Source organism: Ictidomys tridecemlineatus, chromosome 6 (genome assembly GCF_052094955.1).
Source record: "Ictidomys tridecemlineatus isolate mIctTri1 chromosome 6, mIctTri1.hap1, whole genome shotgun sequence".
Taxonomy (NCBI): domain Eukaryota; kingdom Metazoa; phylum Chordata; class Mammalia; order Rodentia; family Sciuridae; genus Ictidomys; species Ictidomys tridecemlineatus.
The window spans coordinates 138,670,062-138,697,034 of NC_135482.1; the positions used below are offsets into that span (position 1 = coordinate 138,670,062).

Sequence of the window (26,973 nt, forward strand, 5' to 3'; positions counted from 1 at the left end):
GTGCTTATGGTGCATTATTCCACCTCCCATGGTTAGGGACAGAATGCAGACATGCCACAATAATGTTTTTTTATTTCTACTGTTCGAACCATATTAATGAGAACATCATTTTGGAGAACTAATTATTTCTATTTGTCTTGTGTCACACTTTCTAATTCCCCTATATTAGCACAGCCAAAGCAAATTAATTGCTTTTCCAGCAGTTGAACCTTGTCCAAGAATGAGCTCACATTCCCTTCCAGTTTCCCTGTTTGTGGGAGTGCATTGTGTCAAAAATTTTTCTTGATACTAAACATAGTCTTGAGAATACCTTTACAGATTTCTGTGTGCTCACTTGATGAAATTTATAAGTTTAAGTGACCCGCCAGGAAAGATAAAGTTCTTAGCTGCAAGATTATACATCAAAACAGTTAAAGTGAAATTAAAATTAAATGAATGAATCTCACTGAAGCAAAAAAAGCAGTAATTAATGGTTCCCTTAATTGTCTTCATAAAATATTTGCATGGGTCTAATTTGCATAATTTGCATGTATTAATTAATCTTTCAAAGGAATTTTGTGCTGAGAGAAGCCAAAAAATCTCTTTGTTTTATTTAAGATCTAATGAAATATTTATCTTCTTTAATGAACTTCTCATCTTCATTAAAATAAAAATTGCACAAGTTTGTATGTTTTAAATGCTTTTATAATTGAAGTATTCAAAAAATCTCTTTAGACTTACAACAACTGAAAAACAAACACATTATTTAGCATTCAGTATCATTTTAGCAACAGAAACACTAAAAAAAAAGAGAAAGCTCAATTTCACTTTTTCAAAGGTAGAAAAGCATTTGATAGATGAATATAGTTATTTAATTTTTAAAAAAAGGCAATTTTTAAAGTCCTGATACTTCTTCCAGTGGCATGGATGAGAAAAAATTAGTATGTTAGTCGTTGGGAAAATGGTTCATTGGTTGAAAACATTTTAGCTGTTCAAAGAAATTAGTCCATAAAAATCAAATGTTATTATTAACAACTACTATATTGACTAGCAGTGTTTTTCTGGCATGGGCTGTACAGTTCCAACTTCGTGCTAAGTCTGTCCTTTGAAGAATTGCAGCAAGAGCTTCTCCTCTCACAAACTAAGAGATCACAGGGAAAACCAAGAGACGTGCCTTGGAAGGGATGAAATCTAAAATCTCAGGAAGTGCCAAATTGTATATATTCAAGGGAACAGAGGAATAATGTGCGGAGAGAGGCTGGTAGTTAAAAAGCGATGAGGGAAGGGAAATGGTGATCTGTTAATGGGATTTGTTCTTTCTGACACAGCTGTGTTTTAATATATTACAAAGAACATCAACTAGCACTGATTTTCATGGCAACCTCATTTTATATTTGAAGAAACTGAGGCACACAGACATAAATTACTGAACTCTGTCAGCTGAAGAACCGTTGAGTCCTTTTGTCTCCATATGCCTTGCTTCCTATATGACAGCAATCTTTTTATCTTAAGATAATTTATGAAGTGGCTATGAGTAACTAAATGGTAAACTAGATGATGAGGGTAGCATAAATTTATAAAGATTAAGATTCAAAATGCAAATATATACTTCTTTTCATGTAGAGATTAGGAATGTGATAAAGTCAATTAAATTGACCTTGGGATTTCTGTAGGAAAAAAACTCATTTTTAGTAGAAAGGTATTTTCATTAGGTAAAGATTATTGTACACCCCTTTAACCACATTCAACTTGTATTTTCTCAGAAAGTTTCCTCTAAAGTATAACAAAGTTTAGCCTTATCTAAAGTGAAGAAAAAGAAGTCTACTAATTTATAGGAATTGTCAAATTTGATTATAAAATAAATGCCAAATATGGATTTTCTTTAGCTTTAATATTATAATTTATATAAATGACTTCAAAATGATTAAAATTAATATAACATAATGCTCAAAAAGCAGTATTGGACTGAAAGTGGCAGTATAGTGTCAACTACCATTCATTCATTTTGTGACCTTGGTAACTTATATTAACTGCTAATATTTATTCTATTTTTGATATTTTTATTAATATGGCAAAAGTATCTACTTTTCTGTGAGTGTGCACACACACACACACACACACACACACACACACACACAAAATGTGTCCATGGTTCATTTGTACATACACACATGGATTCTGAATCCAGAATTCCAAGGCTTAAATTACCATGCTGCTATTTATTATTTGTATAATAGTAAGAATATAAATTAATCTTCATTTTTTAGGTTCTCAATCTGTAAATTTCAGATAAAGATAATAAATATCTTATACATTTTTTAATATGGATTAAATGGATTTGTATGTGTACAAAACAGAATGAAGACTGGTAGAGGTGGAGTGCTGAAATATTTGCAATTTTTACAATTATGCACAAATTTAATGTAATAGTACTTGCAATGATATTCATTTTGGAAAAAATTAACCATATCTTGGATGATTTTTTAAAAAAATTCTCCCAGGTCAAAGAATATTTTTTTTCCTGTATGACTCATACTTTTTCTTTAAGGCATAATTTAAGCTGGAAAATGATAATTATATTCACCAGATTGTCCAGAGTACATAAAAAAAATTCATGATAGGGTGTGAATTTCAGTATTTATGTAATTTAAACAATGAAGCTTAAGGAGATTAATTTGCAGCCACATATTATGTAAGACTGTTTATCTTCTTCAAAATTAAATAAAAAACTACTTATTTTGACTCAAATTTAAGATGGAAGTGTTAGAGCTTTTTAATTTTTTATGGTATTTTGGCAAATTTCTCTTAATATGATTTGTATTTTCATATAGTATGGAGTATCTACAGACTCTTCTAATTCATATATAATCACACTCCTGAGATAGTAAATCTCCAAACATAGTTCCACTTAAGCTTACTAATTACACCTATAAAACGATGAATGATGGCTACAAATTATTGGATCTGACTCTTATTCTTTATTTATTTCTCCCTGGGAGAAAGAGTGCTGGATGGGAAGATTTTTAGACCATAAATTTTTCTCATACACATTCAGGTGTTCAGTGTTTAACTTTATTCTGTACTATGGTTTTACATTAACAAATGAAAGCTTATGAAATCATCGTACCAGAATTAAGAACTACTTATTTGTTTTTCATGGTAAAACCTCTTCTTGTATTAACAATTTCAGCATCTTATTTTAATTACTTGTATAGATTAATATAGTTTTAGGCCTACTTGAATCCCAGTCATTACTGTCTTCTGGCTTGCTTTAATAAATTTCTTCTGCAAAGTTTTATGAAATGTCACTATCTAGTCCTTCAGCCTAGTTAAAGAGTTGAGAATGAGGAAAATTTTCACAACTGAGAAAAGATTAAATATAAGCAAAGAGGAATGGAAAGCATATTCCTTTTCTATACCAACAGATGGCACTGGGTTCCAACCAACTGTTGCCCCTGTGGAATCATAAGACCATTAGTGCTATAACCATTTTCTAAAGAAATTCAGAAAAACACATTTTGTAAAATTACAGATTTTTAAAAACAACGTGGAAGCCCAAACAAGATGAAGGTTTATTTATGTGTTCTCTAATGATATTAAGATAGATAAAAGAACTGTGAATCTCAAAAAGCTTGTAATACAGCATGTCAACATACAAACCAAATTGAAAATATCTCCAAGTCACAAATAAAATGGGAGAAGCTCATAAGTCTTTATCAAATGAAAGCAGTGACTTCCCCTAAGTGCTTTAAATTCAGGCATACTTTGGATATAATATTTTGAAGACTATTTGCCCAAGTTTTCCTTTAAATTATGCAATTCAGAGTAATCCTATTGTATTAGGCATTTAAGTGGTATGAATATTATAAAGAATAAAAACATACAATATTTTGTACATTCAAATTGTTATTCTTAAGTTATTAGGATAAAGAACATTTAAAGAAATTGCAAAATACTTTGAAGAATCGATTTATCATGTACTATAGCTAACAGGCTTGTACTTGCCTAAGAAGTCAGGATAAATCCTGAAATGTGTCCTGTTAAATGAAAATATGTGTCAAAAGTCTCAATGAATATAAAGAGTGGAGTAAATGTGATAGATAAAAAGAAAAAAAAGATTTCATGCAATAGAAGTCATGTTTGTAGTCTATCTTTTGGAACAAATCTCATGTAACCCTGTCTTTTCTGGATACAATCCCTTTGAGGTATGTCATACTTACATTTACTTTCCAAGGGTTACCAGTAGTATAGTTAATAGGTGACTGCAATATACTTTTTCTTTAAATAATTACATTAAATGTATATATTTTATTGTAGTACTAAAATGAAAATTGAAAATATGGGAAAAATTTAACCACTGGTTTATTGTACCATTTTACAACTACAAATATAACAAATGAAAGCAGGTAGCTTCATTGCATTGAACTAATTTGAACTGAAACTAGGCAGAAACTTCCTCACTGGCTCTCAAAAGCACACCTTTACCAAATCTAGATTAAGTCCATTGGATTGGTTATCAACACCAACAGGTCAGTTATCCAGAGGAAGTATAAAAACACCAAAGTATTAGAGGAGAAATTAATAGATTATGAATTGGGTTAACCTAATCTGTGAATTAAACCCTGGTGGGATTAATTAGTAACACAAGGCCAGTAGGGTGTGGCTGGAGGAGTGAGTCATGTTAAACAGATAGGAAATCTCATTTTGTTAATAAAACTGGGAATAGTATTTAGTTTAAATTCTACAGTCTCTCATATCTTAATTTCACATCCTCCATAAGACTTTCAACTCTCTAATTTCAGAAATACTGATAATATTTCTGTGAAAATGTTATGAAATTAATGCCTGGGTAATTATGAATCAATATAGAAAAAATTGGTTGATTTTTTAGGTTGCTTTTTTACTTAAATTTTAGTATAAATAGATTTTTTTTGTTTTTTGTTTTGATAAGCCTATAAAATTGCTTTCCTAAATTTGTATACAAATAGTTAGATTAGTGAGTAATTGCTCATTTGGATCTTGATGCAATTCTTGGTTGCCTCGTTTTGAATACTATTTTAATGTGTGATTCAATTCCTTTGTGAGAAAAGTAGAACATAACCATTTATTTAAACCCAACAACTCTTGCAACTCAGTAGGCTCCTTTACATGCTATTTTTATAAAACAAAGGAAATGTGAAAACCTTTCCAATTATTTTCTTAATGTTAAAAATTTATCAACAAATAGGTGAAATTTTATTTTACTATTCTGAAACTACAGACTTTCATATTTTAAAATTTGCAGTGCTTTAACTTAACCTATTATGGAATAAGTATGCATGCAACTTCAGCCATATTTCATATGACCAATGATTGTTCAGATTTCTGACATACTTTATTTTAGTTAGCTTTTTCACTACTGTGTGCTATGACAAACAGACCTGATGACAACAATCTTAGAGGAGGAAAAGTTTATTTGGAGGCTCACAGTTTCAGAGATCTCAATCCATAGATAGCCAGTTCCATTTCTCAGGGCCCCCAGATGAGATAGAGCATCACTGCAAAGGAGTGTGGTGGAAGGAAGCAGTTCACTTTAGGATCAGGAACCAGACAGAGCTAAAAATTCCACTCACCAGATACAAAATATATACCACAAAGGCACAACTCCCAAGGACTCACTCCTCCAGCCACATCCTACTGGCCTTGTGTTACCAATTAATCCCACCAGGGTTTAATTCACAGATTAGGTTAACCCAATTCATAATCTATTAATTTCTCCTCTAAACCTTCTTGCATTGTCTCATACATGAGCTTTTGAGGGACACCTCACATCCAAATCATAACAAACTTTAAAATAATCAATATTATTTTTCATTATTGGCAGCATTTATTGTTTCTGGATAAAATGACTGAGCAATGACACAAATATAAATGTGTAATACAGAATGTATCTTTTTTATTCTTAATTTTAATTTTTATTGTAAATTGGCAATTTATAATTATGTACACTAGTGGTATATAAAGTGATACTGTGATTTATTAGTATGAAATAATTAAATAAAGATACTTAACATATCCATAACCTCAAATACTTTCCATTGTTCTGTAGTGAGAACATTTGAAATTTCCTCTTGAGCAATTGTGAAATGTAAAATACCTTTTTTGTTAAATACATTCACCACAGTGTGTGATAAAACTAAAAGAACCTCATACATGGCTCCTGCCTAAAATTCTGAACTCTTTGACTACTCTCTCCCCTTGGCCCTCAGCCTCTGGCCTCTGTAACCATCATTCTACTCTCTGCTTCCTTGAGTTCCATTGTTTTACATTCAACATAATTGAGAACATGCAATGTTTGTCTTTCTGTGCCTGACTTTACTTGTCAAATATTCTCTAGTTTTTACCATGTTGTCATAGATGGTGAAATATCCTTACTTTTTAAAAGTCTGAATAGTGTTTCATTGTGTGTATACTGCATTTTATTTATCCATTTATCTTCTGATAAATACTTAGGTTGATTCCATAATTTGGCTATAGTGAATAATACTGCAATGATGATGGAGATATAGATATCTCTTTGATAAACTGATTTCAAATCTTTCGGTTATGATTGCCTAATCATGTAATAATTCAATGTTTAGTTTTGAAGAACCTCCATGGAGTTTTCCATAATGGCTGTACTAATTGAAATTCTCATAAACAGTATATAAGGGTTCCCTTTTCTGCATATTCTCAATAACACTATGTCTTTTTGGTAAAAGCTATTCTGACTAGTATGAGCTTTTATCTCACCGTGGTTTTAGATTGTATTTTCCTAAAGACAAAAAACATTGAACAATTTTTCAAATATGCTTAGGTGACTTTTTTAAAGAAATATCTATTCAGGTCTCTTGCCCATTATGTTATTGGGTTTTGGGTTTTTTTCTTGCTATTGAACTGTTTGGTGTCTAAATATATTTTTGCATTAACCCCTTAATGGATGTATGACTTGCAGTCATTTTCTACTAACCTGTAGGCTGTTTCTGCATGTTTCTGTTTCCTTTAAAGTGCAGAAGCTTTTTGGTTTGATATAATCCCACTTGTCTAGTTTTCTTTCTTTTTTTTTCTTTGCTCTTTGCTTCTGTTGCCAAAAGTCATTATGCATACCAATATCATGTTTTTCCTTTTTTAATTAGTTTATATTTACTGCTCTTCTGTTTAAGTCTTTAATCCATTTTGAGTTGATTTTTAAATATCATGTGAAATAAGGGTCCAATTTTATTCTTTTGCATGTGGAAACACAGTTTTTCCCCAACATGATTTACCGAAGACTGCCCTTTCTCATTGCACATTCTTGGGGACTATGTTTTAAAACAGTTGTTTCTACAAGTATGAATTCATTTTTGGTATGTCTATTTTGTTCCATTTGTTGAAGTGTCTTTTTTTTTCTTCTTGCCAGTACTATGCTGCATTCATTACCATGTCTATGTAGTCTAGTTGGAAATAAGGTAGAATAATGTTGTTAGGTAATGTAATGTTCCAATTTTGTTTTTCTTTCTCATGATTGCCTTAGCTATTCAGTATTGTTTTTTTAAATTAATCCCTATGAATTTTAGAATTTAGTTTTAATTCTAATTTTTAAATTTTAATTTCTTCCCTATTGTGTTTGCCTTTTTTTTTTTCTGGATTCCACTATTTTCATATGGGTCAGGTTATAAACACAAAGTATAAAAATACCTCAAAATAAGTTCCAGAAGTTCCAAAATCATAATTTTGTTATTATAAAACTTTAGAATTGCTATTCTCATTTCACCTACATATTTTTAATCTGGTCTTCTTGAAACCCCTGTAAATACTGTATCACTATAAAATCTTCACTGCAGGGTGAAGTAGGAAAAAAAGACATAGGTGAACGTGCTCTTTCAAATGACTTCTAGGCAGTTTTCAGTGAACTTCACTCTAAGAATCATCTCATGAACAGTTTGAGAGAACAAAATTTTTAAAATGATTCTCTAAAAAATGAGCATCAAATTTTTCATGTATCTGTCCTCTTGAATTTTTGAAGTCCATATTTAGCAATTTAGACACTACAAAAGTGCAGCAAAAAAGTAAGTAATATCTCATGGAATGGATTTTGGCAAACTATTATAACTAATTCCTGGCAAGTCTATGTGTTATAGTTAATTTATTTTTTCAAATGCTTGCATAATTAAATTCTAGGGCCAAAAAAAATGCAAGACATGATATTTTTTCTAAATAATTCAAAATACAGTAGCATATTAAAAAACAAATATTTCTAATAAAATATATATATTAAATTTCTATTCAGGCAGCTATAGATATTAAGGTAATTACAAGAGCGATAGGAACTGCAAGTGAAGCTTTATTTATATAAAAATATGTAATATTTATGCATTTGATTTTATTATGTGAAACAAAGAATTTTAATGAATCATATATCATATATGTATCATATATCATATATATATATCATATATATGCCTCCACATTTAAAAAACCAATATTCTATACAAACATTGTATGTATTCGTGTTTTAAAATCTGTCTGTAGAACTTATTCATTTCTCTGGTTATAAGAACTCACTCACACACTACTCACAGCAAAAATCCGAAACCTAAAATTAACTTACTAGAGAAAATCCAAAATTTAGAAATCTTGATTTTTTTCCAGGAAAATATAAAAGCTCTATTTTTCTCTTTTAATAAAATAACCATTTTGATCCAGTGCTCTTGAAATGTAAACAAAGTGCTTTCAGAGCACAAACAAAACAATTTATTCTAGTTATGTAATTGTTAAAGACTCACTTAAGACAAGATCTGTAAGTCTGGATCTTCTGAGAATCTATGCTATATCAATATATTTTATATGACTTTCACAAACAGAAGAAAACTGAAAATCATGATTTCTTGTGAAAATGACATTAAATAATATTTATTAAAATAAATCCTGGCCCCCTTGTTTTTATTAAACTGAATAATATACTAAATCCTAAGTAATATACACATGGTTTAAGAGGTATTCTTATTGAGTGAAAATAAAGATATGATGAGTGTTATTAATTCAGAAATGAGGTCATAAAGGATTCAAGTTCTGTGTGATGCAGACTTGATTGGGATGACATATTTGAAATAAAAGGGAGTAAATCAAATTGTAGACTTAGTAAATGAAAATGGAAAATGGAAATTTGACAATTTGAAATTGGTAATCTTTGTAAGAGATCCAGGCTAGAGTAGATAATGAGTTTGGTTTGTTGATATCAGATGTGATGTGCCAACTGGGCATTACACAGGATTGTAAACATCTGTGTGGAAATTGGAATTTGAATGTGAGGTCCACATAAGATAGACAGTTTTGAACATCACTGTAACTGATGGAATCCCTTACATTGAAAACATAGAATCTCTTAGCATCATCGTTATATTATAAAATTATTGCCCAATCCATTCTTACCCAATGATAAAACCACATACTAAGAGCAACAAATGTAACATTGAGAAGCAAAATATATTCAAATGGCTGAGTTAATATACTTTATAACATTTTACACTATCTTTACATATAATGAATTGGTCTAATATTTTTTAAATGACAAAAATATTATGTGATTTTTTTTCTTTCATGGCAGTTAGAAAGAATGGACTGAATTTGTTCATAAAAGTGAGCATAATAAAACTTGAGACAAAAAAGTTTACAGTGTTAGTTTATATACATGAAATTAGAATAGTGGATGATAAAAATACACTGTAGCATGTTAGATAATTCATATTTTGACGTATTTATTTTGCATCTTTGTTGATTCTGCAGATTTTTTCTATGACAAACTGTCTATTCAACTCTTGCATTAAGAGACATGTATTTTTCATGATATTGTTTCATATAGCAATATGTTGTTTATCAGTCCTTTCAAGTAATCAAACTACATTGAATAGAGTCATAAGCAAAAAAAAAAGCAGCAATAATTTACTCTCATTGTAAGCTTTTCCCTTTGATGCATAGGTAGTCTTTGCAATCATTTTGAACAGTATAATGCATTCTTATTTTGATGAAGGGAAAGTAAAAATTATTCTTTAGACTTGGTAAGTAAAGAAAAAATATGTTTATGTAACAGTGTTCTGAATTATCACAACAAAGTATGGGTTATACCAAAATAATACTAGCCTTACACCCATTTGAAACTTTAGGAATATCATGATTTTTCAATAAATAAGGCATTTGGAAACAGACTCATCAAGGTTCAGTTCACAATTGCAACATTTACAGATTTTTTTCAACTGAATGTTGTACTAGTAAAGAATCAAACAAGAACTGGACCTGTTAAAGGTGCCTGATGAAGTTGTGAACTCATCATATAGCTATTATATATTAAGGATATGGTAGCAAACTTGGGAAGATTTATTATCCAAGGCTTACAAGGTAATTTTCTTGTAGCTTCAAAAGTACGCTTTCTGATGATAAAAAGGAACTGAAGTCTATCTAGTTGAAATGGAGAGAGGATATCTAGAATTTTAAGATAAAAATGTATTTTGGGTTGAATGATTTAGCATCGCCTGAGTGCAACTTTAGATTACCCCTAAGAGTAGTATAGAGTCACTATGATAGGAAAATAAAAATTTTATTATGAAGTGATTTGACACAGCCTAGATGAGTTCCTTAAATTCATAGTGCTTCTTGAAATCTAACCTTAATTCATGATATGATGATCTACATGGTGACATAAGTTAATTTTATTCATTTCACAATTGCTAGTGATGGGAAAATAAGGCAATACTGACAGTAACCACAGCCATAAGCTATTAATTTTAATGGAAATAGTGGCCTGTGTTACCATGACCCAGGGCAGAATTTCACAGTGGGCATGTAATATACATATATCAGCATTTATCTTCTTTCTAAATATATGCACATTTATTATAACATACTTTAAATGTTTAGTTGTAAAGTTTTGTGTTTATTTTTAAAGACTATATTAAAGAAATTTGACAACCTCATGGAATTTAATATATGCTAAAATCAAACTGGAATTTGTGTAAGTTAAAAATCTAAAGTGCTTCTATGTTTCCTGAAATTCTTTGTTTTTAGAGACAAACACAATTTGTAAAATGCAAAACTGTCCATTAGTACTGCATATTTTGAGGATAGCACATTTTATCTTTTTTTTAATCATTGCTTTCCATTTTAGAAAGCATTTAGTGTCTTAACATTTGTTCTTGTTTGTGGCCAGTTTGTTGATATTTTCAAGATTGATTTTCAAAGAATTAAGAGTTTCCTTAGAAAACATGAAGTATGATAAACAACAGTTTTTAAGATTGAAAGACACCATATTTATCCAAAATTGATCTCAGCCAGTAAGCCCACTGAATCAAAAGTTCAGAGGAACATTGAGTACATTGTCCTTGCTCTGTGCAGTAGTATCTTTTTAGATTATTTTAATAAGCATAAATAAACATAAATATACATTTTCTCTTTTCCTTTCTGGTGGTTTATTAAATTGTACCAATTCCAGCAGTAGGGAGCTTTATGATTGCCTGAGCCATTATTTCTATCACAGTGCATTGTGACCTGTTATGATCTTTGTTAGTCTAAGACAAGTTTAATCTGAGGTCAGAATACTAACAACTATTGTTTTCATTTTTGAGAAGATGAGCACATGTCAGAAAATAATATTATCGGTCTATTAAGGGACACCTATCTATCTTCAACAAAATCAAAGAACCTTAGGATAAGACAAGTAAATTTAATTCCACTTACTAAAGGAAAATATGTTTGGGTGTATGTTTGTATCAGACAAAGCAAATGTTTTAAAAGTTTAAAAACATTTTGTGACAATGTATCCTACTATAAGCAAAAGAGAGTTTTGTTTGGTTTGGTTTTGCCTAACATAAGAAATATTCTTCTGGGAATCATGGTATTGGTTATGTTCTTTGTCTGAAAGGCAAGCAGGCCTCCAGGAGAATACAAAAGGTGGCATTTGGCTTGGCAAGTTAAGTTGCCTGTAGTTGTAGATCACAGTCTTTCCTGTGTTCCAGATGAAAGCAAACTGATATGTTTCACACCGTAACTCATTAGAACTGAAATATTTACCTGGTATTGGCCAGCACATCTTTCTTATAAAACAAGGACTATCCATGGCAAAACAAGTTACCTCAAAACTTCATAGCTTAACAGTATTCTCTACCTCAGATTCTGTATGTGAGCAATCTGGGAATAGGTTATAGGATCCTTTGCTCTGTGGCCTTCCCCTAGCTGCAATAGGATGGCAGGGGCTGCAGTCAACTCTAGACTCCCCTGAGACAGGCTCCATTTCTAAATTCCCTAGTGAGGCTCTTGGCATGCTTACATCCTCAGAAGAGTCAGACTGACTCAGGACTCAGATCTTTGCTGGCCATTGACAGGAAGCAACATCAATTCCTTGTCACATCAGATTATCCACAGGGTACATGGCAGTCTTCTTTATCAGACTGAGAAAATGAGAAGATCTAGATGGAGTATAGACCAGCAATGTGGAAATTATAGTTTTTTTAGAACCTAATCTTGGAAGTAATGTCCCATCACTTTGCTGTACTCTCTTTTTTCAAAGCAGGTCACTGTCATGAGATTTATCCCACACTGTAGAGGAAGAGATTGTATAAGAATAAAGGAGGCAGGGGCTATTGCTGGCCATTTTAGAGGATGCCTATTACAGAAAATAAAATTAAGTTACTTGCTAAGATTGAAATTGGAATAAAGAGTATTATAGAGTTCAAACATTTAGGTAAGTCATAAACTTATATAAATGTGGACCCAATGTTCACATCAGTGTTTAAAGTTATCCTCATACCTGGCTGGTAAAACTTGCCTGATTAATTCTGCTTCTTCTTAGGCTGGATTTCTTGGCAAACACACCACTGTTTTCTTCCTTTCTTGTCTGTTTTCTGATGTGTTCTTTCATATAACTTTCATATTTCTGAACTGATTCCTGATGTGTTTTCTTTAAAACTGAGTGCGCAGAGGACTACTTTATTTAATAGTTCCTGTACAACCTGTAATTGTTCTCACCCACATACTGTCTAAACAATAGTTGATGATTCCATTAGATAAGGTATTAAGAAAAGCTATTCTCCACAAAAGTGTCATTTCTTTCATTAAAATTCCTATTTATTGAAAAAATTGAATGATCTCTCATTGAAATCTGCTTGTCATTTGTCACGTTTAGGCCTAGACCTGAATTTCACTTTAGCATTGTGTAAATATGTTAAATAAGACTCTATAGAGATTTAGAAATTCATTCATTCACAATTATCTCCCTAAACAAATATAACCTTTATTAAAATTACCAAATTAAATATGCTATAGAAAATTTAGAAAGTAGAAAGAGCTAGACTTTTTTTAAATTTTATTTTCTTATTCGCTACAAACTCAAAAGAAATGTCTTTCTGACTGCCTCTTTTTTGGGGGCAGGGGTTCAGGAATAAAAAATGCATTTATTCTGAAAATTCAAGTTTATTCACTGGATTTTGCCTATCTTTTACAGTTGTGTGAGAGGATACGAAGACTTGATTTGAAAAAATCCCTATTTTCCTTTGTAGAATCTTATTTGCTCAAAGAAGCACTTTTATTGTATATGATGTTTTAATTAAGCATAATGAATTATACATTCATCACCCAGGTTCAGATATGCCCCCAAATGATTATTTCCTTCCATCCCTTTATCCTAGTCTTCTTTTCCCCTAAAAGAAATAGAGAACTGAGAAATTAATGAGAGATTTCATTGTGTTTCACTTTGCTGAAGTTGTTGGGAGGTCTCACCTTCCAATCAGGACAAGGTAACCTAAATGCAAAGTACTCCATTCTCACTTGCTGGTACATTAAGCACTCTGATGGTCTCTAACTTCTTACTAATGAATGTTTAATTAGAACACGCACACACGTGCACAAATACTTTAACAATGCAGATCTACCAGTAACACAATTTTTATTTATAGAACCAAAACAAAATTTCAAAGAAATCTCTGCCCTGTCTTTTGCTTTTGTTTTACATAACTTTTATAAGGTAACCTGATATTTCTTTCAAATGCAATTTAAGACAGGGGTAATTTCCCTATAGTAATGAATATGCATTAGCATATACAGTCCTGTTAACAGGTAATAGACTTAAATAGACTTCATAAACTTTACAATTATAAATTTACCATTAAAACATGATGGACCAATAGACCAGAATCTAACTTATGTCCACACCTTCAGATCAGTAAGTTCCATGAATCTGAATGTGCTTTCTCTGGAGAACTCTATTAAGAGAATCACTAACCATTTATTTACTATCTAATACTTAAACAAAACTTCTCAAAAGCCTTATTGCTAAGCAGAAAGCATATTTATCATGTCCATATAGACAGTGAAACATAATATGTGGATAGCAGAGAATGTGAAATTTGCTTAGAAAATATCTGTTGTTACACTGAAATTTTATTTACCTGTGGCAAACTATTTTATTTTTTAAAATTTTTTCTTAACTGTTAAAACATGACAAATATTTTGGAAGATAAATATGTTTAACCTAATTTAAACATTATACATTATTATACATGTTTTGAAACACTGCATGGTACACCACTATCTTGTATAATTCTTGTTTCTGTGTACCAGCTTAAAAAAAAGTAAAATTGGAACTGAAAAATTCCAAACAATAGAAGCATTCAAGAGTGGTATAAATATATTTTGTATTTTTTACTAAGTTCATTTATTACCAATATTTAGGCCCAATATGCTTTATCATTTCCTCTAATAATTTCTTAAGCTTTAAGAGTAAGAAACATAGGCCTTTTACCTGTAATAATTAACCATACTTCTTTCACGGAATATTTACAATGGGATGTTCTCATACAAAACACAATCTATTTATCAGCTCAGTAAATATTTCATTGATACAATGCTTTAATCTGACATCCAAATTCCAGTTTTGTCATTTGACCCAAAAATGTCCTTTATTTTCCTTCATTACTGAATCCAAATTAGGATCATATATTATATTTAGTTGCCACTTCTTTTTTACTTTTAACATTCTCTTGAGTATTTCCTTAAACTTATGATTTATGAAACAGATATTTTTGAAGAATATTATCCTTTTCTAGATAGAGTGTTTCTCATTTTGTATCCAGTATTTCCTCATGATCAGGCTCAGCTCATGTAGGTAGTATTCTTCTCAGGATATTAACATCCAGAGGCACAATAATATCCACTACCTTTCCCTTGTTTTGTGATACCAATTTTGATAATTCCTTTCATATATATTTACTGAGCATGCTCAAGAAGCCAAGCTATGTTCAAGGTGATAGAAATATACAAAGTCATATGGCTTATTATCTACTCTAAAGGAAATTATTGCGGGACTCTAAGCAATTTCTAGTGAAGCAATTTGTTAGTATAGTGAAGACTATTTGGAAGAAATAACTGTTTGGATACTATGAGAAGAAGTTGCAACAATACTTAGGATCTAGCAATGTAATATATGTTTATATTACTATTATATATGGTTGTTTCCTGTATACATGAATTTAGACTAATACTTCAACTAAAACATTTTGTCAGAAGGTCTTTCTCAACTTTAAACATAGAGTTCCCTGTTCCATGTTGCATAGACAAATAGATGGATGATGATCCTTATTTTTTACCAATTGTGCCTGGTTATAGTCATGGTGATGTGATTTTAAGAAGGGTTAGTTATTGAATACATATGAGTACACAGAACTACAAGGTCCAAATTTTTACCCCAAAGGGGAATATTCTTCCATACTGAGTAAAATATCTTTAATATCCAGTAAAGTAGGATTAACTTTCCTTTGGAAGTAAATTCTTCTTTGCCCACATAAAGCACCAAGATACTTGAGCTTAAAATCTAGGCAAAGGGTAACTTTTTAAAGAATCTCATAAGAATATACTTATAAGAGATACTATGATATTATAAGGTAAACTGACCATTTGAGAAAAGTATTTTTAGGGCTGGAGTTGACTAAATAACTCCAAACTGGTGAGATTAACTATCTCCATCTGTAGATCTTGAAATGTCTTCTTTGAACATTTCTCTGTTCAGTTTTCATTGCTGATTTGGCTCTTTAAGTTTCCAAGTTGGAAGAATGTTGTGATTGGATCAGCTCTGCCAGTGAGGATGCTGTGTAGGTCCATAATTCCCACAGTTCCACTGGCTTCAAATTTTCAAATCATCCAAGTTAGTAATTTTCCTTGCAACCCGTGCTTTTCTGGAGTCTCATGCAAAGTTCCTTTAGGGAAATGAGGGTTTTACATTCTTCATTATTGTCTAAAAAGGTTTCCCCCCCCCCTGGGCTCAACCTGTGTATCATAGCTTTAGATGATCTTCTGTTCTTAGAATGTTTTAACCTAGAAGGTGTCCTCTCATGGACTTCCTTCTTGGAAGAGAACTAAAAAAATATCTAAAAATTGTTTCCAATGATAACTTACTTGTCTTTATTGTAGCCACAGTCAAGATCTTTACTTCTTGGAGTGGGGCTGTATCTCAGTGTAGAGTGTGCCAGAAATCTTAACATTAAATAGAGATTTGTCTGTTCTCAGTTGGACAGAGAAACAATAAAAAAATATTGCAGGGCCTTGGATTCAATCTTCAGCATACAAAAAGAAAAAAAGTACTTTGCTTCATACTACATGATATTATCTTTCCTTATTTCAAATGAAATATGCCGTATTGACCTGTTAGGTAATCCATTATCTACTTCTCATACCATTATATTGGGCTGATATAGACATGAAGTCTTTATTATGCAGAGTTGTTTGATTACTACACACAGTCTATGCCCATTCTCTAGAACAGCACCAGCTGCTTGTGAAGAAAGTATTCAAAAAGGATTTAGGGTCTACTCCTTTCTCACTTTGAGCCAACTCTGTGGACTTCAAGTTTCCCAGCTGTAACCGTGAATTTTAAAAAAAGAAAAAGAAAAACATTTCATAACTTTTCCAGTTTTTACTTTTTAATTATATTTTAACACAACCTTGAACATATTAGTACTCTGGCATCTGGCAGTGACTTTAACTTTATTATCTGCATTTCATGAGAAGAAATGATGTTTACTCAATATCCTTTTATAAATGGGTTTGTGTTCAACATCAATCTCTCTTAAAATATTTCTCATGTTCAATGTAGACTTTGTGTCTCTGCTTCTTTGCTTTAGCAGTAGCAGAATGTTCTTACTCTAAATATAAAATTTAAAAAAAAAACAAGAAACAATATTTTCTTTAATTAGCTTCTTCCTTTGGGGGTTTTAGAAGAGGGGTTATGACTTGACAAAGATCCTTCCCATCTGTTCCTGTTTGTTTGCTTTTATTTTGACTTCCTTTCGTTGTCTTATCAAATACCACATGAATCATTAACATTTGTTTTCATCACTTGTTTTGATTTCCTTTACTTCACATGATTAAGACATTATGTTGAAAGAGGTGCAGGGCTACCATATTTTATATTAACCTCATATTCTTTAAGTAAATATTAAACTTTCAAGATAACTGATCTTATATGTTTGCCTCCTGCTGTGTTAATATTTTCCTCAGCTCTAGAGTAGTGAGGCATGTACCTGTGCTACTGTTTTGTGAAAGCTGCAATTTTCATTAAATTTTAGGTGTTCTGGATATAATTTTTGAACAAATGTATTCCATTTTTAATAAGGCTACTTTCCATCAGGAAATGCAATTTATTGAGACTTTTGTGCAAAAGACATGTAAGAGATCTTTATAGATGTTCATGAGAATGTTCTAGTGAAAATTTAAAAATACACCCATCTGTATTTTGTGATTCTTTACATTGGAACAATCTTTTCTTAATGACATGATTTTTACACAGTGATTAATTGGATTCTGTTGTCACCCAACAAAGCAATTTAAAACTGTTCCAACTTTTAGGTTATCTTCAAATATAGAATCTTATTATATAATGTGATTGGTTATCCAAAAAACTTCATTAGTTCTTAAAATACAAGATTTATTCAGTATTCTAATTTTTATATACTGAAAGTGATAAATTATTTGTCTCTCTCTCTCTCTCTCTCTCTCTCTCTATATATATATATATATATATATATGACACTACCAATAACTACATATAATACCTGCTAAAACATTAAACCATAACATGAAATTTATTAAGTGAACAAAAATTCTAGCTCTCATTTCTCCCTCCTCAGCCACAGCAAATAAATAACAGAGATTCTATATGCTTACTGGGTCTGATTCAATGGTTTCAACTTTAATATTAGAACCTGAGATCCAGTTTTACAAAGGATTTAAGATTTTTTTCCTTCAATTCCTTATCTGTGGTTACCTCTCTGCATAGTAACAAAAAAAAATTCATACCTATGATAAACTATCAGTGATTTAGATACTTTCTTATATGCTAAATTATAGCTGTAAGCATTAAATCACAATGAACTTTGAGACTATTAGGAATTTGTAATTTAAATAGTTTCACTCAACCCCTACTCCCAAATGCTTTTAATTAGAACAGACTTTTTAATTAAGTACTCCCATGCACTAAGTTTAGCTTGATGATTTTCCTGTCATATCAACATCCCATACAAAAGAAAATAATCTTCATGTCAAAGTAAGGTACTTTTTCTGAAACCAGGCTATAAGAATTCTGGTTCTTATTTCCATCTGTCAGTTGAGGCAGGGGAGACTAAAAGGAAGCCCCTGGCCCTGGAAGCACAGCAGATATGCAAGGTAGTGACTGCAAGTCAGAGGTACTTTTATTTCCTCCAGTTACTTAGTAGAGGAAAAATGATTTAATGGAACACATACAAAAATTGTATTCATACAAATAGTAAATCACTGCAGTTCCATTTTGTTGCTCTCTGAAAATGTGCCCTATTCAGTTGTTTCTGTAAAAAAATCACTAAGAATACCTACTTTGTTCATTTGTTGAATATTTTAGAGTTGAAATGTAAAATACTTTGAGCTCAATAGTACTCAGAAAATATTATCTATGCTGGTATTAATCATTATTACCATTATCACCAAATTGCTGGATATTAAAGTAAAACTGTTATTTGGATATCAAGCAGCAATTATTTGGAAAGTCCAACTCAGCATCAAAAAGAAACAGGAAAAATATTCTTCTGTGGCCAACACATGCAAAAATACATCAAGACTCTGTAGGGAATGGGAGGAGAGTGGGAAGGTATGAGACTGTCTACTTAGGAGTTAAGCATGATTCACAATGGGCATCTCTTAAAACAAAACTTAGGAATAAGCCCTCTGAGTCTCCAAAATCAAATAGAACACCTCTGAAATATGAGACCTCAGCTATGGAAACACTAGCGATTCCAATAATTTTTGTTCTGCAGGTTGTTTTCACTGGGTCCTCTATGGGCCCACGGCTTTTTTTTTTTTTTTTCCTGTTGAAAGAGTCAGGAGAGAAGGGAATATTGGAACCATTATTATATGGCATACAAAACATGGCATAGTTTGATTTACGAGCCCATATATTATGGCCTTCCTATCACTCTTGTCATTTCGCTTTTATTTAGGTGGTTTGTTATCAGAGGATGAATTAGAATAGCCCCATAGCTCAGAGACCTGTTGTAAGCTCTCTGGGTATGTCCATATGAGGATATTTACTATGGCCTGTTTGGCCAACAACTTCTCTGAAATAATATAAAACTAGTTAAAAATTTTTATTCCAACAGACTTTTAATTATCCAGAAGGAAATTAGAATAAATAACAAAATTGTAAAGTAGGAAGGTTTTTAAATGTAAGTTCTATAAATGGAGGTAGAGAGACTGCCTGTCTTATGGAGTCTATCTATGCCTGATCTCTTTCTGGTTTTAGTTGACTATAAATATCAGAGGATCTATGATATTTAATATTTAGTCACAGAAAGGCCCTATTTGTTGCAGGTGGGAACCATTTCACGGCTGACATCTTTAATGCTTGATGCATGTGTCCATTTGTTAGAAATATATCAATCAAAAATTTCAAAGAAGATATTTTAAAAGTGGAATTATAGTAGGTTAGATACTAAGCACATAAATATAATGTATATAATTTTTATTTCATATATGACCCATGGTTAAAGAAGCTTACAAAATTGTTGTTTTTATTTATTTTTCTTTGTTCTTTTTTTATTTGTTATTGTTAGATATGCCTGAAAGTGAGTATATTTTGTCATTTCATACATACATGGAGTATAACTTATCCTAATTAGGTTCTCACTCTTGTGGTTGTATATAATGTAGTTTCATTGGCTGTGTATTCATATGTGAACATCGGAAATTTACATCAGATTCATTCTGCTGTCTTTTCTAATCCCAATCCTGTCCCGTTCCCTTCCGTTCATTCTCCTTTGTCTAATCCAATGAACTGCTATTCCCACTCCCCACCACCTTATTCTGTGTTAGCATCCTCATATCAGAGAGAACATTCGGCCTTTGTTTGGGGGGGATTGGCTAATTTCACTTAGCATGATTGTCTCCAGCTCTGTCCATTTACTAGCAAAATGCCATAACAAAATAATTATCTTGTTTTTAAAATCAACAGAGTTTTATTTTAGATAAACTTTAAAATATATAACATGCTAAAGATTTTTATCCAATAGGCATATTAATTTTTCTCTTCAAAAGTTTAATGGTTTAAAGCCACATGGAAACTTTTAAGGCAAACATCATTCTAACAGCTCATTCTAATATTGGCAAAAAGAAAATAAAAATAAAAACAGAGAAAGCTGCTGCTTTCATGGATCTGACTATGTAGCAGGCTCGAGTTATTAGAGTACATTGTACTGGAAAACAAATAACAAAGCTCTAGAGAATGTTAGTAGGTAGAAGCAGAAGCATAAGTCCAGAGCTAGGAGTACCTATCTTCCAGACTTCCAGAAGAAAAAAAGAGGCTTAATATTTCAACATAGTATGGAGCTTGGTGGGCCATAGAATAGAGAGAAGGGCCAGGGTCACTGAGAAAAAGAAATGGTAGCAGATGAAGATTAGGGAGAAAAACCCTATCAATTTATGTTCCATCTTGTAAGCCATAGTGTAGAATTTGGCTAGTAATGTGAATGTGAGCATTTTTAATAATTATTCATATTGATTAAATTATTTCTAAGTATATACTCTTTGCTCATGAATTCTTTCCCCTTCTATACTATAGAGGGCACAAAATATTAGAAAAATATTTTCCAATACTTTAATTTTTCTTCAGTAGGCAGATGTTTGAGAGATTCATACTGAGCACCAAAACATTAATTTTGAGCAAATGATTATTACTTTTTTGAGCAAATAGTTGGTAAAAGACCTCAATTAATGGAATTTGAATTTGAGAGAAGTTTTATTTTCTATGTAGTCATTAGAAAATTGTGTATGTTTAAAAAATGAGAATAGGAATGATATTCTCAATATAACTGAATCCATGGGAAAATAAGACAATTGAAAGGAGAACTGAGCAGGAATAAATTATGAAACTCAATATTAGAAAGTTCTGGTAAAATTATCAACACTTCACTGTTTTAGTTACTTCTAAAATATCTCTTACTACATTGTTTTAAAAAACACATTGCTGTATTTAGCAGATATCATTAGAATCAAAATTATCTTTAAAAGTCCAATTTCAAGCAGGTGCTATTAAGTCTATGAAAGACTAAAATTTTTAGTTTATTTATATAATCTAAATTTTATTGGGTTTATTTATAGAGTCACAAGTTAAAACTCTACTAAGCTGAAACTACAAGTAATTATATGTTAAAACACTTACATAAGTGACAAAATCATAGTTTTGTACCACAGGTGGGTGCAATCAAACAGAATAAGCAAATAGAATAAATGAGTCCACATTCCATGCAAAAATCCTGAATTCTTCCCAGCATTTAAGTGTAGTACTGTCATCTCCACACTCAGAAATTTTCATCAAAATCATGTAAACTACAGTATTGATATTTTATTGATGCTTGATTTATAAAATTGCTATCTTTAATATCACAATGGCTACTGCTAAACTATAGTAATATTTAGCATCAATGAGAGACTATAGTTGTGGGACAGAGGAAAGAAATACTTTTAGGCCACATATCTAGGCAGGTTATTCAGCACAATTTGTACTTCTCCTAAGTCACTCTTCAAAATTAGGAGTGCAGTTGCATGAATAATGCATTTTCATTTGTGAATATTAGATTATATCTTACATCCAAAATTGTATGCTATTTTGAGTGAATAGATTTTCATTGTGATTATATGTTTGAATTATTAAGAACCCTGACATAAGATTGCTGAACTGGGAAACTGACATATTTAATTGTTACCATTATTCTTAAATTTGAAGGAGATTAATTTTAGAGAGGCAACTAATATTTAACACAACATATTAGAAAGTAGTTAATTGAAGACTAATATCATAGACATTCCTGTAAAGGAAAACAGTAAAGTTTGGATGTTAACAATATAATAAATTATATAATACATACATATTTGGGTGGATATATTTATGTATTTTATGTGAACTACTTGAGAACTCTAATTTATTCATTTAACACATAGTTATTGAATGTGTCTGGGATATATCAATGACCAAAACAGAGTTCCATTTCAGTCTGGAGGTAACATTTCAACATTGCAAACTAGGCTAAGATAAAATAAGAGAGAGGAATTCAGAATTTGGGCACATCAGTATTTCCATGAAGTAGAAAATAAGTTACCATTAATGGTTATAAGCTCATTATTACTTACTTTATCTACTGTAGGTAAGATAAAAGCACTTGATCAGTTTTATGTGAAAGGTGAGATCTGTAAACATTTAGATTATCTTTTATATTTCTTGAAACTACTGTTCAGTTATTTTCATTTCCTTATACTTCAATTGCTGAAACAGACATTTTGCAAACATGCATACGGTAGTATACATTTTTTTAGTTTGGAAAACTTTGCTTTTCTGATCCTTTTACCCTCTACTTCAGGTTTTAAAATCGAAATTCATATCTTAAACAAATATATTTAATCTTTAGGCCAACTACAAAGTGGACAGTTTCGAGGGTGTTATGTTTGAGGAATAGCCTTATGTTTTGTTTTGTTCCTCCATTGGATTTCATTTTCCCGTTTTTTACTCCTGCTTCATTCAAATACATTATTCAGTGTGTAGAAAATTTTATTTCTTCTTATTTTTCACCCAAATGTGTTTTGTCATTGGCAAAAGTTAAATAATATATTTACACTTTAAGGTTTAATTGTTGTGTTAATCTCACTTCAGGGGCGAAAGGTTATAGTCCATTGATAGTAATGAAATAACCTTGGTGGCTCTCATATAAATAGGAACAAATGTGCACAATAGTTACATTACATGGCATATTTAACAACACTGCTAAAGAGTAAGAGGGTACTCAGTCTTTCGTGATGCAGATACACCTGAGTGCACTCAGAGAAAATTTGGTTCTGCAAGCTTGAAGGCAGTAATTATCATTCAGGAGAAATAAACTAACTTTGCATATCAGTAAAATACACACACATTCTCTTATCTATTTTCTGAGTGTTCTGGAATTGATATCAAGAAAGCAAATATATATTTATGAGAAGTAAAAATGCTGTATTCTTCTTGATCATATAAACTTAATGTAATTATGAAATTAACTTTGAGAATATATGAAAACTCTTACTTCCTAAGGTAAGTGAAGGTAAAAGAAAAATCACAAATTTTATATCAGGCTATGTAGTTTTCAAGTCCACATTTGTTCTCTAAATGCTATGTCATTAATTGTTTTTTATTATTTATTTTTAGATGGAAGACTGTATTTGAAAACTACTGTCATGTATTGAATCTTCACTGTTGAAGAATTCCTTGTTATAGTAAAGAACTTTGCAGTCAGACATTCGTCATTGGAAAGTTCAGAAAAAATAAAGTCCTTTTAAGGGAACTTCCTCAATTTTGTGTATTAATGTTCTTTAACATTTAAGTATTCTACAAAACCCAGTTTTCTCCATTGATTTTCACCTGTGGTTCATACCAGAGACTTGAGAATGTTTGTAAATGTACAAGTATCAATCTTCTTACAGTGAATAACTGCAACTTTGCTGCTGGACACTTGTATACAAGAATTAAAGGCAGGTCTGAATAAGACCTAGCTTTTTTTTTGCTTTTTTTTTTTAATAGAATGAACCATTTTCCTCTTCTGAAAATTCTGTATCTGAGCACATCAAAAGACTCTTGTAGCAATGGTCACCCAGACTTACAGAATTATGTCCCCCCCCAAAACCAGCAAGAACACATGGAAATGAACTTGTAAGGGGCCTAGAGGATTCTGGAAAAAAAAAAACTAATATTCTGTTACATCTCTAATTGTGGGTTTTCTCCTGAAGATTTTTTTTCCATATACTTTCCAAAAGACCAACAAATGGATGTTGACAACAACCCAATAAATAACATTTTGCATATCTGAAAAGAAGCATTAAATATAAGCCAAAAGGTTTCACTGAAGGTCTCTTTTTCTTAAAAATAAAAAACAAGAAATATATATAAATATATATATATAAATGTAACATGTTTTCATTCCAAACTGGTAGTGGTATATAGAATCAGAAATAATAATGTTGCTTCTTATTCAAACTGTTGGTCACATGTACAGTATATAAACATAAAACACACAGGAAGGTATTATGTATGCAGTAGTATACTAGAATTTAGGAAAATGAAAATTTTAGAAAATATGTTTTGTCACCCTGTTGGTCAGAAAGATGTCTTTCTGGTTTTAACGCATGCAGGCATGTAAATATTTGTCTGGAGTCACAGTATTAATGAATGAGATCTTAAGCATCTGGTGACATCAGAACTCTGTGTCAGCCACTTTTATTTGTATATTGATCCCTTGTTAGTGCCCCAAACTGCACTATTGAGAATGGATTTGTGGCTGAACAGTAAAATCAAAACACCAGAAATATTTTTATATGTTAATGCCATATTATGTTAATGTTGCTGAAAAACAAAACCTAACAAACCCTTGATGTACCAGTCCAATACCATGTAGCCCTGAGTGATAAAGTTAAAATGTGTTGTGCTTCCCACCCTGGACAGAGGGAAGGGTGGCTACTTGTTAATTTCACTGTCTTTTTGAAAGTTACAGTATGTGTTTTCACTTTTGTGCAGATAACTGGAAGTAAAGCTGCAAACAGTGCTTATTACATGCTAAAGTTACCTTTTCTTTGTTTTTATATATCTGGAGTTACACCTTTAAAGACTGATATAAATTAGTACTCTCACTGTACATTTTATGATTTTTCTGTCATCTTAAAATTTTATGATTATAACATTATTTATTACCATAAAACAGCAAAATCTTAAGTGACTAAGAAAACTAGCATAAAATGTTTAAAGGTAGTTCTGATTGGGTAATAATTATTCGGTTAAGAGAAAAATTAACATTATAGATACTCTGGCACTAAGCTTCTATACATTTTAGGTCTTCCTTGTATTGCTGGAACATAATTCTTTTATGTAACTCGCTATTTACCAGCTAAGACCATTTTTTTAATACAATAAAAAGGTTATATGTACAGTTCCTATTTTAGCTTGCTTAAAAAGGGAGCAATATTTTTATTTAAAATATTGTTAGTAAATGCTTTATAGAAACTTGGTTTTCTAAGCATAGTTCTTCCATAACCATCTTTCGTTGTTTGAGCACAAGAGATTCTATTTCTAGTCACATGGAATTTTGTTTGTTTTTCCCTATATGCAGTTTTTAAAGGATTACAGCATTTGAAATTGGAGACACTTGTGGCAAGCTTTTGAATCATACATTTTTTGAAAGATTTTTTTAAAAAGCTACAATTTACCTATGTAGTAGATTCAGTCATTGCTCTGCTCCTGGCATAGAGTCATTTGTTAAGTGTGCTTGAAAGTCTTAAAATACATGCTTTCAAGACCCTCTGAGAATGCTTTAGTGTTTGGTTCAAAATAAAAGGAAATTCTAGTAAGGATTAAAGAAAAAAAAAATCTATCAGCTGTATGTTAAGAGAGACTCTTACTAACATGTTGTAAATATTACAATTCATGAAATGTTATTGTAAGTCTGTAACTTAATTTCCCCCTTTTTTAGTTAAACAGGTTGGTTTAGAAATTTGTGTTTTGGCATAAACAAGTAAAATTGTGCCCATTTTATTGTTTCCCTGCTTTTGTAATCTTACAAATATTAATGTCTAGTTGTTCTATATTATAACCACATTTGCGCTCTATGCAAGCCCTCGGAACAGAACATACTCATCTTCATGTAGGACCTATGAAAATTGTCTATTTTTATCTATATATTTAAAGTTTTCTAAAAATGATAAAAGGTTATTACGAATTTTGTTGTACAAAACCTGTACAAAAATCTGTTTTTACATCATGATGCAAGAATTGGAAATTTTTCTATGGTAGCCTAGTTATTTGAGCCTGGTTTCAATGTGAGAACCACGTTTACTGTTATTGTATTTAATTTTCTTTTTCTTTTCAACAATCTCCTAATAAAAATGTCTGAAATCTCCTTGTGACTTTATTTACAGTTCGTCTTTATTACATTTTGTGAAATGCATAGCATTGAAGGAATATTTACTTTCTAATGGGAGGCATCTAAAAACAACATAAGTCAGCTCTTTGCAATTCAAAGGGAACAATGCTCAATGATTTTATTTAACATGCAACTGCTTCTATCTCTAATATGAATTACTGTGGTGAAAAACATCATAAAAGCACACTCTGTAGTTATTGTTTAACAAGCAGATTTTCCATATTTTGTTTCTTGCTAGCTAAGCAAACTGCCCACATATACATGATTTATTTATGTACATTTCTCAGTTTATGAAGCTGTTATTTGTACCTTTTTCCTTTATATTCTTATATTCCCATGATTCTTATTTCACAAAGCTTTGTGCTGAATACTGTAAAGTAGACATGTTGATGGAACAAAATATATTATTCCCATATCTATATGAGTGTGGATTTGTAACTCTTAACTCAGTGTTTCTCTTTCAGTTCTATCAATGCGAAAATGCCTTTAGTAACTTTGAAAT

The 26,973-nt window shown here is 31.1% G+C and overlaps 1 protein-coding gene across 4 annotated transcripts in view; it reads left to right on the forward strand.

Moving 5' to 3' along the window:
• Dach1 (dachshund family transcription factor 1) overlaps window positions 1–26,447 on the forward strand; it is a 390,816-nt gene extending 364,369 nt beyond the window's left edge. For all 4 annotated transcript variants that reach the window (XM_078015803.1, XM_078015802.1, XM_078015806.1 and 1 more), the window contains one exon: window positions 23,711–26,447. In XM_078015803.1, the coding sequence (XP_077871929.1) occupies window positions 23,711–23,748 (38 nt within the window). In that variant the 3' untranslated portion in view covers window positions 23,749–26,447. The remainder of the gene's footprint in view (window positions 1–23,710) is intronic.
• The last annotated feature ends 526 nt before the right edge of the window (window positions 26,448–26,973 follow it).